Below are 17,264 nucleotides of genomic sequence, written 5' to 3' on the forward strand. Positions count from 1 at the left end.
GGACATACCCATGTCCACATTTGTCTCAATTTTGTAGAACAATTAGAAGTGAATTACTATAAGAGGGATCAACTCATTGTGCTGGGGTCAAATGATTTTGGTCTTTCACTTCACATTTCTGTGCTAGTACTAGACCTGAAGGTGGGCAGTAAGCCTATGTATATGAATAGCCTCACTCTCACACACTTCAAGAGCTACTAATAATTCAATGTATTCTCATCCACGTGACCAGAGAGGAGAGTGCCTGAAATCTATGTTCTAGAATCTAGCCTTCAAGAGAAAGATGGGAGAATTCTTAGGCAGTACTAGATTCTTAAGGAAAAGAAGATTATACATATGTCCCCAAAACTGGAAGAGTAGTAAAGGATTAAGGCAAATATGGAGGAGCAAAAGTTCTAGACTTTGCCCTTTGATGCTACCATAAGTCATTTGGACAGTGTTGGTCCCAGAGGAAGAGAAGTTGCCTCTCTATCATACCCAAGCTCATTTTCCTTCCAGGAGATTCAAAACAGTCTAAGTAGTACCATAATGCTACATGCTTGTTTGGGTCTCTGAGGCAAACTGATCTGACTGTTAAGGTGAGACTCCACACAAGCAAGCCCAGGTTTATATATCTTTTGAAGAAAGTCTAAGCCATAGACTAGCACTGAGTCTATAAGCCTGTATAGGCCTAAAGGTAAAGGCAGAATTTTCAGAGAGGGAGAATTGTTTTGATTGTTTATAAGCCACTATGAATCTTTTATATGTTGTCTGCTTTTTCCATGGGATGAAATAATGTCCTATGCACATTATATATATATATATATATATAAGCACATGCTTATAAAGGCTCTAAAGACCCTTCTACTTTCATATATGGAGACTGATAAGTGAGGTATATTCTGGGATTTCTGAGATTCCTCATAGTAAACCTTTAACGGGAGGGTAACAAAGTAAGTCAAAGAAACAATATTGTTTTGAGGCAGCTGCCCCTAAGATAAGACTTCTTCCATGTAAGCTCAGGAGATGGGTTAAAGACATACATACTATAGATTCCCTAGGACTTGTTCCTTTTCATCTTTCCAAGACACCCTTCCTTATAATTCTTGTTCTAGACTACTTTCTCTTTCTCTTCTTCTAGACCTTCCGATGGCCAGTTGGCAGTAACATCGACAGCAATGAGATGCTAGAGATCCAGGTGTTCAACTACAGCAAAGTCTTCAGCAATAAGTAAGTGCATTCACATATGGGAAAGCCAGGACCTCTTGCATCCTGGGAGCCATGGGGGAAAATTATCAAAATTCTATCTTGTCTGAGAGGCTCTACTATCCCTTGGGGTTTAGAATCTTGGATGCCAGAATCTCTGGGCCAATAGCTTTCTTTTCTAACAGAGTGATTACCCTTGGTAAAATTATCAAATAGTTGTTTCCTCATATGATTTCTCAGGCTTAACTCCAGCCTGGTTCTGTTATAATCAGGGTGTGCTGCTAAATGTTTAAGAACCCCCTTTCTGGGAGGGAAAATATATGCAGGACACACTTTTAATTTGAATTTGTATTATTAAACATTTTCTCTATTACTTTCTTAAGTCTGGATAATCAATGAAACAATTAATCAAGCCTAAATTTGTAGTGTTCCTAAAATTCCAAGATGTAAATAAATGCTCACACTAAAATTTAACAATGGGCTCTTGCAAGCCAGTCTCCAGCACATCCACAGCAAGAGTTGTCCTTTTCTCTGTGTGGGAGATATTTGCTGTCCTTTCCAAGACTCCCTTCACTCCACCCTACCCCCAAAAGCTTCTCTTAACTGAATTAGGACAAATAATTCAAAGATACCTTATCTCTGAGCAGCTTAATAAATGCTTATCAGCAATAAATGATCAGCTGATAGATTAATCTTGGTTCATTCACTTCAGAGATCCCCTTTCTGACCACCTTAATTAAAATAAAGACATACCGTTAAAGAAATAATTAACTAAGTCAAGTCATAACTGATATGCTGTGTGTGTGTGAGAGAGAGACAGAGACAAAGACACGGAGATACACAGAGAGAGAAACAGACACAGAGAGAGAGAGGGACAGAGAGACACAGAGAAACAGAAAGAGATAGAGAGAGATGTTCCAAATCGCTCCTTCAGAGATGTTTGGTGGATGAAAAGGAAAGAGCCCCAAGTTGTGTAGTTAGAGGAACTGAATTCAAATCCAGATTCTAGCACTTATCTACATAACCTTGAGGAATCAATTCACTTCCCTAGACCTCAGTTTCCTCATCTCTAAAAAGAGGGTACTGGATTAGATGGCCTCTCAAGGTCCCTTCCTACTCTGATTCTCTGCTCTTAAAAAAGTTAATTTTTTAGGGGAGCTAGATGGCGCTGTGGATAGAGCATCGGTCCTAGAGCCAGGAGGAACTGAGTTCAAATCCAGCCTCAGACACGTAACATTTATTAGCTGTGTGACCCTGGGCAAGCCACTTAACCCTATTGCCTAGCCAAAAAAAAGTTAATTTTTTAATGACAATTAAACTCATCATAAAAATAAAACACTATAAAGTCTGAGAGGCAGTATTGCATAATGGAAAGAGCAGGGGATTATCAGAATATTAAAGGAAAACTAGTGGAGAATGAAATAGAGGCTGTGAGAGCCCAGATTGTTCAACTACTTATATTCAAAAGTCCGTAAGATCCATAGGATCACAGGTACACAGCTGGAAGTCCAGCCCCCTCATTTTATAACTATAGAAAATGAGACTCAGAAAGATTAAGTGACTTGCCAAGGATCACACAATTAGTACATGTCACAGGCAGGATATGAATTCAGATCTTCCTAACTTCCTGACCTGAGTTCAAATCCTGCCTTGGACACTTACTAGATTTGTGACCTGGGCAAGTCACTTAACCTCATTCAGCCTCAGTTTCCTCATCTGTAAAATGGGGATAAAAATAGCACCCACCCCTAATTTCAAGGATCAAATGAGATTATTTTGCAAAGCACTTCATAAAATTTTAAATCGCTATGTAAATGTTGACAATTATTATTGTTATTATTATTACTCCATATTCAGTACTCTATCCACTACACCACTATCCATTTTTTAAAACAATGCCTAGTCTTTAAAAGTAAAACTATCTGCCATAAAAGCTTAAATAATTGAATATGGAACTTCATTATTCATTCTAAAATGTCATCAAGATGGAAGGTAGACAGGGACAAAGAAGTACATGTCCTCCTTTAGCAGGGCTCTTTATGCTCCAGACCTTCTCTACCTTTTCCCTTCCACTGGTATCAACCAGAGGAGGCCATGGGTGATAAGAGAATCAAAGGGGAAACAAGGAGAGAGGCTTCATGGGAGAAAGGGTTGTCCACACATACCATAAGGTTAGCTGGCAAATATCTAAGGGGAGAGCTCTCCAGTTTGCTATGGGGAGCAAGGGAGCAGGAGGGAAGGAAGAGAGGAATTCTTCCTAGAACTGATCCCTACTTAGAAAGAAGATGTCCCACTTCACACTCTCAAGGACCCATTGTGAGAGTGGTGTCTGGGCCAACGTAGTCTAGGCCTATGGCAAGGCGGGGGCAGAGAGGTGAGGAAGTAGTAGATGCAAGAGAATTAACCACATGAGGGCAGATAAGTGGTGCAGTGGATAGAGAAATGGCCTGCAGTCAGGAAGACCTGAATTCAAATCCAACCTCAGACACTTATTAGCTGTGTGAACCCGAGCATGTCACTTAACCTTGTTTGCCTCAGTCTTGTTAACTGTAAAATAAGCTGGAGAAGGAAATGGCAAACCACTACAGTACCTTTGTCAAGAAAACCCCAAATAGGGTCAGTCAGACACAATTGAACAACAACAGAACTACATGATGGCTAGGTGTACCCTAAAACTTACCCTGTTTGACTTCAGGCCTGTGATTTGACCTGAGGGGCTAGGAAATAGGACATAGACCCTTCCAAGTTTTCCCTCAAACTCTCAACTCCAATCTCCAAACCCAATTCATGGGCCAGCTGAATTGAGGGACTCTTCCCTACTCTAACCCTGGATGTAGCAAGTAGCAACAATACCCAGAACCACTTAGAGGAGTGAGGAGAGAGTGGAGCCTTGGTATCAAACTTGAATAGAAATGAATCCCAGTCAGCCCTATATTGACTTAGAAAACCACAAATTAGCATTATCCATGTTGTACTGTATTTTTATTTATTTTATTAACATTTCTCAATTATATTTTGATCTGGTTCAGCCTTTCTCTGGAGTTTTGCAGGTCACCCCCCCACCCCACTCCTCACCCCTTCCCTTCTCAAGTTTGACGCTTCTGGAGTACAGAAGATGGGAGAGGGGGCAGACTGAGGAGTAGGAAGCGGAAGCCTCTTCAGGATGTATGACTGGTCTTGCTAAGCACATATGGAGAAACTGAGAAAAACCTCAACAAAAAGAGTCTTGATTCCCTAATTGCAGGGTAGTGAGGAGTAAACCAGAGCAGGGATAATGGTCATACAATGAGCAGGACCGGGTTTCTTGGAGGGCTGGCTTTGATACAGATTCAACATGAACAACTTCATCAAAGAGAAAGTGGGTGTGAAGCAGGAGAGCAGGCGCTGGATTTGGAGTCTAGGCCAGAACAGGGTTTGAATCCTGCTTCTGCTCAGTAACAGAAGCAGGCATTTATGTAATTCTTTGAAGTTTGTAAAGAGCTTCATGAATATAACTAGTCTTCGGAGCTCTGGTCCCAGAGAGGATGCCCAGCATGACCTTGGCCTTGGGGATTGAAGGGGTTTCTGGGAAGAGGACCAGGTAAAGCACCAGAGAGGAGCCATTACAAACTCAGCATGAAGCAGGGTGATGTGCAGGGGGAGGAGGGCAGTGTCCAGTTTTTGGACTCCAGGACCGCAGATGCCTGGCTCTGCTCCCCTCTGCTCCTCTTTGTCGGCGTCCGGTGGCAGCACTCAGCACCTCTCTGATCCCTGTGGCCTGACCGCTGGTCACCTCCCTCTTCTCTGCTTCCTCCTGGACCCCTGGCAGTTCTCGATAACTGCTCTTTGGTGTCTTCCCACCAGCCAACTTAAGCCTTTGATCTTGATCAAAGGCATTCTGGGTATTCACTCCTAGGGCAAGTCCAAGGCCATCAGAGCCAGGGGGATGTTGGGTAAGTCACCCACCACCAGGTAACTCCCTGGCTCCTGCTCCTTGGCCAAGCCTTGCTGGGCAGAGACCGAAAGATGATTGCACATAAATTATTATCTCACTTGAGCCTGACACCAAGCCTGCAAGTTAGGGACTACAAGACTAGTTATCTCCATTTTATAGATGAGGAAATTGAGACTAAGAAAATCAGAATGACTTGCTTAAGGTAACACAGCTAGCAAATATCAGAGGGTGAACCCAAGTTGGCCTGAGTAGTGGATTAGAAAGTGCTCTGATTCTGGAAGCAGAGATTTTTGTTGTTGTTCAGTCATTTCAGTTGTGTCTGACTCTGTGATCCCATTTGGGGTGTTCTTGGCAGAGATACTAGAGCGTTTGCCATTTCTTTCTCCAGCTCATTTTACAGACAAGGAAACTGAGGCAAACAGGGTTAAATGACTTGTCCAAGGTCACACAACTAGTAAGTGTCTGAGACCACATTTGAACTCATGAAGAGCAGTATTCCTGACTCCGGGCTTGGCACTGTATCCATCTGGAGCCAGAGGATCTGGGTTCAAATTTCACTCCTGATTCCAGTAGCTATGTGATCTTGGGCAAGACACTTAACTGCTTTAGGCTTGTTTCTTCACCTGCAAAATGGAGGGGTAAAGAGAGAAAAGGGAGAGAGGGTGGACTAGATGATCTCCAAACTACCTTCCAGTTCTTAACCTAGGATCCTCAAGTTTAGCAGTCTAGCCACCACATAATGCTATGAGTTCATCTTCTTATGGGAGCCTCAGTTCCCTCATCTGTACAATGGGAACAGGAATAATACCTGTAGTATCTCATTGGCTTGGGTGTAAGGCTCAAATGGCTCAATGAATGTAAAATGATTTTTAAACATTAAATCACTATATAAATGTCAGTTATTATAATTCATCACTGTACATAGGGCACATGCTGGGCTCATGAGGAAATACAGTTTAGCTAATTCATGGCCCCTGCCCTCTCAGGGCTTACAATCTAGAAGAGAAGGAAGACCCAAACATCAGATGATACAAAATATTACATGATAAGTGCGTTTTAAAAGTTCCAAGAACAAAATGCCTTGGAGATGTCTGAGGTGCTACAGTATCCCTCCTCCCCACCCCAGGCTCCCCACTGTGGCTGCCAATGGCACCTAAATAATGCAAGGGCTCCAGGAGTTTGGCGATCATACCCAACCTGGCCCAAGATACCTGATGCCCTCTCCCAGGGGAAAGTACTTGAATTATTTAAGGCTGTCACAGTGCCTGGTAGGGACTTCTTTGTGGCTGCTCTGCCCTCCCACCTGCTGCCTCAGGCTTCACTTATTCCAGGGCTAATTCACTGGGAATCCAATCTGGGTCACATAGACTGTCCAGTCCTCCCTCCAGATAGGGAGCTCCATGCAGGAGATTGTGGTCCAGCCTCTGGAATCCAAACTAAAGTAAGGGTGAGGTGGGTTTGGGGGACACCCGTGGCAGTGTCCCCAGCATTGCCACAGCCTCACTACAAAATTGGGGATTGCTGGAATAAAGTCATCGAGTCAGGGCACTAGAAAGGTATCCAAAGGTAACAAGATAATTCTGGATTTCAAGAACAGTAATAAATAACTATAATATTTACATAGCACTGTAAGTTTTGAAAGGACTTTACACATACTATCTTAATTATTCCAATTTCTAATCCCTCCTGTTATCTCTATCACTGGCGTATACGTCCATCACTGCTCCTTGCTGCCTTTTCTTCCTCTCTTCCTTTCTCTTAGAATAAGAAGAAGCTGGTTCTAGTCCCAGTTTTGCCACTTACTAGCTAAATGACATTAGAAAAGTCACTCAATCTGAGTCTCAGTATTCTCATCTGTAAAATGGGAATAATACCCTCTCCAACAGCTCATAAGGTTGTTGTAAGGATCAAATGAGGTCCTACATGACAAAGCTCTTTGTAAATTGTCAAGTGCTGTCCAGGTGAGCTGCTAGTAGTTCTTCCTTAGCAAAACTCATATTTACATGTTGAAGTAGTCAGAATCTTAGAATAGCAGAGCTCATAGTCTTAGCAATCACCTGGTCTAGCCCCTTCATTTAATGGAGGAAGTTAAGTTCTTTGCCCAAAAGCCAAAAAGTAACAGAGTGAGCTCAAACTCAAGTCCTCAGATTTTTCTTTATGCCATATTGCCTCAACAATCCTTCCACTACCACTTTGCAAATGGCATTTTCTAGTTAGTTAGTTTTCCAAAGGATATATGTCCTTCCTTCTTTGCCCATACATCTGCCCATCTTTCCTAGATTTTCCCAATAACTAAACCATAATCCTAAATCTGTTAATGAAGCCCCAACCCAACGAACATGAATACCAAGTTCCCCTATAGCCTTTCCTTCACTGGTGGATCTGATATCTTCAATTTGGAGGGGGGTACCTATCAGGATTTACTAAGAGTGCTTATTAAAATGGAACCTGGAAAAAATAAAGTACAACCTGAAGTGAGGGAGGGAAGAGAGTCTAGAATAATATTTTCTAGAGGCTAGTTCCCCTAGGACCATTGTAATTGTTTACATTTATACATTTGTAACTCTTCCTCAGACCAGCCTTTTGAGGGTTAATAGTATTTTCTTCCTAATAACATATTGAGGTAAGTAGTACAAATATTATCACCACCATTTTCCAGGTGAGGATAATGAGGCTCAGAGCTTTCAGTGACATTGCTCAGTTGTTACAGTTGTGTCTGACTCTTCCTGACCCCATTTAGGGTTTTCTTGGCAAAGATATTGGAGTGGTTTGCCATTTTCCTTTTCCAGCTCATTTTATAGGACACTGAGGCGAACAGAGTTAAGTGACTTACCTAGAGTCACACAGCAAGTAAGTGTCTAAGGTCAGATTTGAATTCAGGAAGATGACACTTTATCCACTATGCCACTTAGCTGCCCTTCAGTGATTCACCTGGAGTCATGGAGAGCTAGAAAATGGTAGGTAGCATTTAAACCCAAGTTTTCTGATTACAAGATGCCAGTGCTCTTTCCACCACACCATGTTACTTCTAATTGTAAACAGACACATTCTTTTATGTCTATAGTAGTCTCTACTGGCTTCCTAGGGTGGCGGCTGAATCCTTAGGAGTCTTATCAACTATAAAGCTTTCGTTTGTTCTCTCTCAACCCCCCCCCCCATTTGATAGAAATGTGCCAGGTACCTGGGGACATAATGGAGGCTTGCTACCTGTGTTACCTTAGTCAAGTTGCTTTACCTACACAGATAGGTAAATAAGTGTCCTTATCTGTAAAATGAGAAGATTAGACTAGCTGGTCTCAAGGGGCCCTTCCAGCCTTCAGTCTATGACTCTATGACAGATACACTGCCCAGGGGCAACTCTCCCAGAGCAGGTGAACATGCACACACAACATAATCCTACACAATCTGTAATATAAATGAATGTGTGCTCAAACTCAAGTCCTCCAATTTTCTTTATTCCACGTTGCCTCAGAAATCCTTATGTTACCACTTTGCAGGTGGCATTTTCCAGATATTTCATTTTCTTTGCCCATATATCGACCTACCTTTCCTAGGTTTCCCCAATGCCCACATCATACTCCTAACTCTGTTAAGTCCCAGTAACAATAAACATGAATTGAATTCAATGCTCTCAAAGATCTCTTCCTATTCAAAATCCTATGATTCTTTGACCCTAGGAATTTATTTAATTGTAATACTCAAAGAAGGAAGGAATGCCTCTGAGCATGTGCAGGGAAACGGCTCTATGCTGTCCCCTGGTGGTGTCTGCCTGTATCTCATCATCCCTGCCTTGCCTACCTCTGACCACTACCTGCATTTCTAGTTTCCTCTAGGGAAGGGTCTTTCTGATAGATAATCTTCTAGGGCAAGTAGATCCTGCTCTTCTGCAGCTATATGATGTTTTATTTGGAGTGTGAGCCAGTGTTCTACATTAGGAAGTAAAGCTTCTGACCTGGTCACCATTCAATTGTGGCAATAATACTCAATTACTGGGTTCTCAATAGTGAAAAACCTAAATTTTAAAAAATCTCTTCATATCAAAATTCTGTGTCAATATATTCCTTTAATTATAATAATTCCCATTTCTGTAGCACTTTGCCATTTAAAAAGCAATTCCCTCATAGCAGCCTTGTCAGGTAGGCACAAGTCTCATTATCTCCATTTTTTCAGATGAAAAAGTCTGAGATTCAAAGAGGGTGTAATTTCCCCAAGGCCACACAGTTTAGCAAGTGGTAGAAGCACTATGCAAACTGAGGTCTTCCCGACTCTGAGTCCAGCTCTCTATCCATTATGCCACACTGTCTTGGTATCCTTGCTTTACACGTGAGGAAAATGAAGTAAAAACAGATGGGCCAACTTGTCTGTTGTCATACCATTAGTATCGAGAGACAGGCCTCAAACCCAGGCCTTCTGATTTCAAATCCAGGGCTTATTTGCTATGGATACTGCTCCTTCCCAAAAGGAAACCTTCAGATTGAAGAATGATTTCTCTTATGGAGTCATATGAGGTGGTGAGTGGGGTGGAGGAAAATGTGGGGAAAGTGGTCTTGGAGCCATCCCTGCAAAATGGATTATGCCTACACTCCCTGACTCCTAGGAACTTTTTAATACAGGTGAAAGCACTTTAAAGAAATGCTAAATGCAGCCTTGAAGGGCATGTCAATCAACAAATACTCATTGAGTTAAATTGAATGAAACTGAGTATCACTTTGCACTGTGCTTACATGTTAGAGGCAGGTGGACAATGGAGAGAGCCCTGGGCCTGGAGTCAAGAAGATCTGAGTTCAAATCTGACCTCAAACACATTAGCTGTGTGACCCTGGGCAAGTCACTTAACCTCTGTTTGCCTCAGTTTTCTCAACTGTAAAATGGAGATAATAATAGCGCCTTCCTCCCAGGATTGTTGTGAGGATCAAATGAGATCTTTGTAAAGCACTTCTCATAGTGCCTGACTTCTTTCCCATTCTAGGCAATAGAGCACTGGACTCAGAGTCAAATAGACCAGTGTTTGAATCCTACCTCTGATAGTAACTAGTTTTGGGACCATGGACAGTTCACTTAACCTATCTCAGCTTGTTTCCTAGTCTATTCAATGAGGGAGAATAAAACCCCTTGCACCTTATCTTACAGACTTCTTGTGTGACTGAGGCCATTGCTTTAGAGCAGAAAGATCACCTAGTCCAATGTTTTCATTTAAAGATGAGGAAACTGAGTGCTACAGCGCAATAGGGATGATGACACATACACAAGCCTAGCCCCACTGCTGGTGCTGAGTCCTTGACACAGCTGTCCCCAACTACTCACTCAGGACAGGATCACAGTGACCACAAAGTCCATCTGGTTCAACCTTCTCATTGTATAGAGGAAGAAACTGAGGGCCAGGGAAATGAAATGACCTACCTAAAGTCACATAGGTGTCAGAAATGGCATTTGAACCCAAGTCCTCTGACTCCAGAATCAGTGCTCTTTTTACTGGACTATGAGCCTCTCTGTGCCTCAATACCTCCCTCACATTTAGTTTCAGGATTTTCTCCACCAAAGATTCATCCCTACATTGGATTTACCCCAGATGCGCTAGGGTTTGGGGGGGCGGGTCATGTGCTTTTTGTCATTCACCCATCACACTATCTCTAGCCATCCCTTTCCAGTAGACCTGGCCATCCTTTAGGACACTGCCTGCTCCTCCCCTTTTGGTCTCTCCTGTTAGTTAATTTCATTCCAATAAGATACAACTACTTTGAAATCATCTAGGGTCTCCAGATCCCCTTTCTTCCAGGACAGGGCAATTCTTCTCATCCATTCTCTTCACAAACCTAAAGAAAAAACATGATCCATACTTCCCCCAGGACTGTCTAGCTCCTGTAGCCCCCAGACCTTGTATCCATGACCCTTGGTCACTATTCAATCCTCTTGCTGTCTCTAGGATCATTGGGACCTTCCGCATGGTACTGCAGCAGGTGGTAGAGGAGGGCTACCTAGAAGTGACGGATACTTTGATAGATGACAACAATGCCACCATCAAGGTACGTGCCCTCCTATTGGCTGTCCTCCTTTTTTCATTTGCAGGTCATGGCTAGATAAAAGAAAAGCAGTCATAGGAGTTTCCTGGTTTACTTGTGTTATCCCATTAGTAAAATGAGGGTATTAGATTAAATCAATCATTCACAAGCATTTACTGGTGACAATCCCAGATGGCATTGACATGCCCATCTTCTCATTCTGTGCAATTCTAGGTGGCACAGTGGATAGAGCATTGGGACTGGACTGAAGTCAGGAAAACCTGAGTTCCAATCCAGCCTCAGATAATTACTCAGATAATTACTGGGACTCTGGACAAGCCACTTAACTCCATTTGCCTCAGTTTCTTCATCTGTAAAGTGGGGATAATAGTAGTATTTCCAAGCACATAATAAGTAGTATATAAATATTATTATTATTATCTCTTCCCATAAATCCTCCACAGAGTATCTACCTAATGCTCTATTCTAAAATGGTTCATACTCTAAAACAGAGGTATTAACTTTTCTATGTTATGGACCCCTTGGGCAGTCTGGTGAAGCCCATGGAACCCTTCTCAGAAGAATATTTTTACATGCACAAAATGCATAAGATTATAAAGGAAATCAATTATATGGAAATAAAGATGTAATTTTCCCCCTTTGTTCAACTTTATAGACTCTCTGAAATCTATCAGGGGATCCTAAGTTAAAGGCCACTGCTCTAGGTCTTTTAGGACCATAACAGAGCCAGAAGAAACCTTTAATATCATCTAGTCAAACCCCTTCATTTTTCTAGATGAGCCCCAGAGAGGTTAAGATCTGTGCTCATAGTTAATCAGGTAGTAAGTGGCAGATATTGACCAGGCTAGTTAATATCACAGAACTGGAGCATTAAAAGGGTCATCAATAGCCATCTGGTCCAATCTAGACACAAGAAAGGAAGGTCTGTGGCTCCAGATGTAGCCCTCTTTCCACTGTATTGCACCAGTACAGCCTTTGGGCTGTCTACTTCTACTGTCCCTTGATCTAAATCATCCCACCTTACTTTCTAGTCATCTGTTTCCTTGGTTCTGTCATTTACCCACTTCTTGCCTGCAAGAAATTTTGGAGTAGTATTAACTGATGATATAGTGAAAACCTGTAAAACAGATAAAAAACTTTTTAATTCAAAAAGCATTTTAAGTGACTAGCCTGTGCCCAGCAAGGGGCAGCCTGACATAGTGAAGCTGGCTTTAGAGTTAAGAAAACCTGGGTTGAAATTCTGACTTTGACATGTACTGGTTGTGGATCTCTGAGCAAGTCATTTAACATCTCAATTGTCATTCATCTCTAAGTTTAGATATGGCTGTATTGGGATAAATACTCATTCACCTAAGATCAGGAAAGAACAGATACAAAAGAGACAGCCAAAAACCCAGGCTCAGGCTTGCCTAGGCAGAATATATACTTTAACTGCCATGGGCTTGCAGCTATATGGCATGGGGGAAAGGGGCAATGGGAGAGGGAGGAGTGCACCCTGCTCACAGGAAATCTTAGAGTTATACGATGCCACTTGGATGGTTGAAGGAAGAGGGTAAGACAGAAGGGCATCCCACTCCCATGCTGTTGTCAAAGGGTTGGGAAAAGACCTAGGGACCACTTAGGGTTTGCTGCATCATATCAGAGTCAAGTTCTTTCAGCACTGAATTACATGTGTCCCTTGAGTCCCAAGAAGTGTCAAGGGAGCTCCAAGCACACACTTCCAGGGATGACCCCTTTAGACCAAATCAACCTCTGCAACTCTAGGATGATTATCAACTCTTATGGAAGACATATAAGCTCCTTGCTCCTTAATGCCACCTCCCCCTGCTGCTACATCAAACTACTCTCCTCCTTTGAGATTCCATCCAGATAGGTCACCCTATCCAGATCCTGGTAACAGTGTCCCAGGATGTCCCCTATGCTATTTTCTCTTCTCTCTCAAGGAGTTCAGTACTTGACTGAGTCTCCCTCTCCACCCCAAATTCTGTCCTCATACTTTAAGTCTTCCATTATACATAGTGGTGCCCCCTCAGGCACTCTGGTTTTCCAGTTAACCCCATTTCCTCAGCTCCCATGACATGCATCTTCATTCCCATTCAACCGTATCCTTTGCTTTTGCTGTCATGCTGGTTGTGTCCTATCTATCTGAACATTCCTCAGTCTCCTTTTGCTGGGTCATCATTGACATCCTACCTTCTAACCATAGATGTCCCCCAAGGCTCCATCCTTTCTCTTCTCTCTTTGTCTCTCTGTCTGTCTCTGTCTCTCTGTCTCTGTCTCTCTTTCTCATGCACACGCATGCATGCACACGCACACACACACACACACACATCTCATCCCACATCTCCCAGTCCTACATCAACTATTGCCTCTTGAACATCCACACCTGTATATCCCATAGTCATCTCAAAATCATGGACTCTCGGAGAAGCTTGGTGGCACAGAGGATAGAGCACCGGCCCTGGATTCAGGAGGACCTGAGTTCAAATCTGGCCTCAGACACATAACACTTACTAGCTGTGTGACCCTGGGCAAGTCACTTAACCTCATTGCCTAGCCAAAAAATAAAATAAAAAATCACAGAGTCTAAAACAGAACTCATCTTCCTCCCTCAATGCTTTTCTTATCCAAACTTCTCTATTTCTCTAGAAGGTGCCAGCGTCTTCCCAGATTCATACCATGGGGGACATCCTCAACTCTCCCCTTTCCCTCAGTCTCCATATCCAAACGGTTGATAAATCTTTTTAATTATACCTCTGCAACTTCTCTAGTACTCTTCTCTTCTCTCACACAACCATCATCCTAGTTCAGGCCTTCATTATCTCCTTCCCCATACTGTTGCCCCTGCCTCCTAGTTAGACTCCCCATCTCTCATTTGCCCCCCCTCCAATCCATCCTCCACACAATTGCCAAATAATGTTCCTAAAGCACAAGTGATGCTATGGTTTCCATGTGATTAGGAAACTCCAAAAGTTTCCTATTGCCTTTGGGATTAAATACAAACTCCTCAGCATGGCATTTCATCAATCTGGCTCTGATATTCCTTTCTAGGTTTATTACACGTAACTCCCTTTCACAAACTCTATGTTTTTAAAAAAAACAAAAACTTGCCTATTGCTGTTCCCTGAAACCAACACTCCATCTTCCACTTCAATGCCTTTGTGGAGGCTTGGAATGTACTCCATCTTCAACTCCACTTTTCATCCTCCTAGCTTTTGTCAAGGCTCAGCTCATGATCCATCTCCTATAAGAAGCCTTTTCAGATCCCCTAAGCTATGAGTTCTTGCTCTCTCCTCAAATTCTCCTGCATATATTTATTTGTTTACCTGTTGTACCCTCCCTTTCCTCCCCCTAAACCCCCCTGTAGAATGTAGATTTCTGAGGGAAGGGACTGCTTTTGTCTCTGCAACCCCAGTGCCTAGCACAATAGCAGTAGTGTACTTAACACAAAGTAGACATTGAATAAATGCTTTTTGATGAGATTGGATTCTGATCCCAAGTTGTATGCTGTTTCCAGTAGACATATTACTTCTCTCTACTTTTTTATTATTGCTTTGCCCCCATACCTCGACCTGGGCACTTGGCCAGGTAAGGGGACAGGGGAACAGAGAAGGAAGGGGGCACCCCAAAGATATTTCTTTAATTCCCTAATGATCTTTTTGAGAATCCTTCAGCCTCATGCATGATCCTAAAGGGACAAATAACCATCTTATAAAGGCACTAAGGGTAATTAAATACTTCAGCACCTATATTGAAAGAAAAGGTATCTAGACTAATCCCTCATTGCATTGCTAAATGATGAATGATACTGAAACACAGAGAATATGGCTAGTAGGCAAAGAACACAGAAATAAGATTTGTAATTCTTAATACCATAGGCAATGCTCATTCTATGATTTCCTCCTTCTCAGAGGCAGCGTGGATTACTAGAATGGAGGATGGATGGATGGATGGATGGATGGATGGATGAATGGATGGATGGATGGATGGATGGATGGATAGATGAATTTGAAAAAGCCAAATCTTGAACTTTCTTCTTCAACTGATACCATTCATTTCTGCACACTGAATGGTTAACACACAGGAAAAGGGTTAGATTTGTCCTATTTAGCTCCTAAAGACAGCATAACTAGGACCAATGAATAGTAGTGACAAGGAAGCAGATCTGGGTCCAATATAAGGGAGGAGTTCTTATCAATGAGACCAGCATCATAAAAGCATTGAATTCCTTATTACTGGACATATTTAAGCTGAGGCTGGATGCTATTGGGAAAAGTACCATAGACTCATAGATTTAGAGCTGAGAAGGGACCTTAGAGGCCATTAAGTCCAAGCCCTTCATTTTGAAGATGAGAAAATTGAGATAGGGAGAGGTTAAGTGACTTGCCCAAGGTTACATGTCTAGTAAATGTCTGAGGTAGGATACAAACTCAAACCTTCCTGAATCCGGTCCAACACTCTACCCATTGCAAGGCCTAACTATCTCCCCTTGTCCCTGTAACCACCCAATTCTACCCACCCCAGGTTACTAAGAGGTGATCTCTAAAGTTCTCTGATGCTAAGATCCATGAAGCTTTCTTGAGTTTTCCCTCTTTAAAGGCAACATGGAGCAGTGGCTAGAGTGCTGGATTTTGAATCAGGGAGACCTGACTTCAAATTCTGACTTGGATACTTACCGGTTATGTGACCCTGGGCAAGCGTCAGACAACATCTCTAGGATTTACTTAATAAGTGAGAGGCAGCTAGCTAAAGTCTCAGACCTAGAGTCAGAACAACTTGAGTTCAAATATGGCCTCAGATATTTACTAATTGTGTCACCCCGAGCAAGTCATTTAAATTCTATTTGCCTCAGTTTCCTCATCTGTAAAATGGAGATAATAATAGCATCTATCTCCCAAGGTTGTTGTGAGGACAAGGTGAGACAATACTTCTAAAAGGTTTCATGAAACTTAAGTCACTATATAAATGTTAGCTTTTATTATTATTATTAAGACTTAGGAGGTTGCAATCTAATGGAAGAAGTTCCTACACCCAAGATCCTTTCCATATTGCTTTTTATGGAGGGTTGGTAAGTGTCTAATACTGATTTTCAAGGTTGGCTTAAGGGGAGTTCATGCAGTCATTGAACCAGAATTTATGGGGAGCTGATTTTTAAAAACCATAGTTGGAATCTGAGCAATGGAGAGGACATCCAGTTCAGCTCCCAAGATGCCTCAGCCCTCTAAGGCATATCATGAGGAGACCACAGATCCTGCTCTTCCACTGCTGCTTCTCCCAGCTGCCAGGTGCTCACATTCTGCCCCCACCCTCTCATTTATAGACCAGCATATGTGTGGAGGTCCGGTACCAGGCAGCTGATGGCACCGTGGGCTCCTGGAATGATGGTGAATTCCTAGGGAATGACTCTCTACAAGGGGAAGAAAAGGACAGCCAGGAGACAGATGGTCTGCTCCCAGGTTCCCATCGTGGTTCCCGTCAGCCTGGGGAGAAGAGTTTTCGGAGGTAATAAGAAGGCAGCTGTGCTATGCTGGGGCTTTCCAATGTGTGCATTAGGTGGATCCATCCTGGTCACCCAAATAGTGACAAGAATTAGGCCCCTACACCGATCACCTTCCGTGGAAGAGGCACATGCTGGTGTCTGTGTCTCCATCAGTAGCATCTTTGCTCCAAACCTCTCTGCCTTGTAGATAGGAGAGATCCTGGGTTCTGAATGTCCTCAAATTCCCCCAGGTTCTTGTATAGCATATAGGCTTACAGGCAGCAAGTTGTAATGGACAGAGCACTGGACTTGGGATTCAAACATTTCCCTTAGAGTCCTGGCTCTGTTTATAAGCTGTATAACCATGGGTGGATTACCCTCTCTGAACCAGCCATATCTGTAAAATAGGAATATTACTACCCATATTAACTATTACTCCAGGGCTGTTGCAAGGCTCAGATGAGGTAATATTACATAAGCAAAGTGTTTTGCAAGCTAAACAGCTATATAAATGTTAGTTTTTATTAGAGGCGCTTGAGAAAAGATGAACAAGAGCAAGGTAGTCTGGCATTGATCTACTCCCACCCCTACCTTCTGGAAATTTCAATCTTCAAAAGTCAGCTGAGAATCATGTGCCTCATATGAA

At 42.5% G+C, this 17,264-nt stretch overlaps 1 protein-coding gene across 5 annotated transcripts in view; it reads left to right on the forward strand.

The window, feature by feature from the left end:
- The window catches only part of OTOF (otoferlin), a 179,841-nt gene that overhangs the window by 51,194 nt on the left and 111,383 nt on the right, over nucleotides 1–17,264 (forward strand). For all 5 annotated transcript variants that reach the window (XM_027850472.1, XM_027850471.1, XM_027850474.1 and 2 more), the window contains exons 3-5: nucleotides 1,121–1,209; nucleotides 11,043–11,142; nucleotides 16,460–16,641. In XM_027850472.1, the coding sequence (XP_027706273.1) occupies nucleotides 1,121–1,209; nucleotides 11,043–11,142; nucleotides 16,460–16,641 (371 nt within the window). The remainder of the gene's footprint in view (nucleotides 1–1,120; nucleotides 1,210–11,042; nucleotides 11,143–16,459; nucleotides 16,642–17,264) is intronic.

Source organism: Vombatus ursinus, unplaced genomic scaffold (genome assembly GCF_900497805.2).
Source record: "Vombatus ursinus unplaced genomic scaffold, bare-nosed wombat genome assembly UNPS02009062.1, whole genome shotgun sequence".
Lineage (NCBI taxonomy): Eukaryota > Metazoa > Chordata > Mammalia > Diprotodontia > Vombatidae > Vombatus > Vombatus ursinus.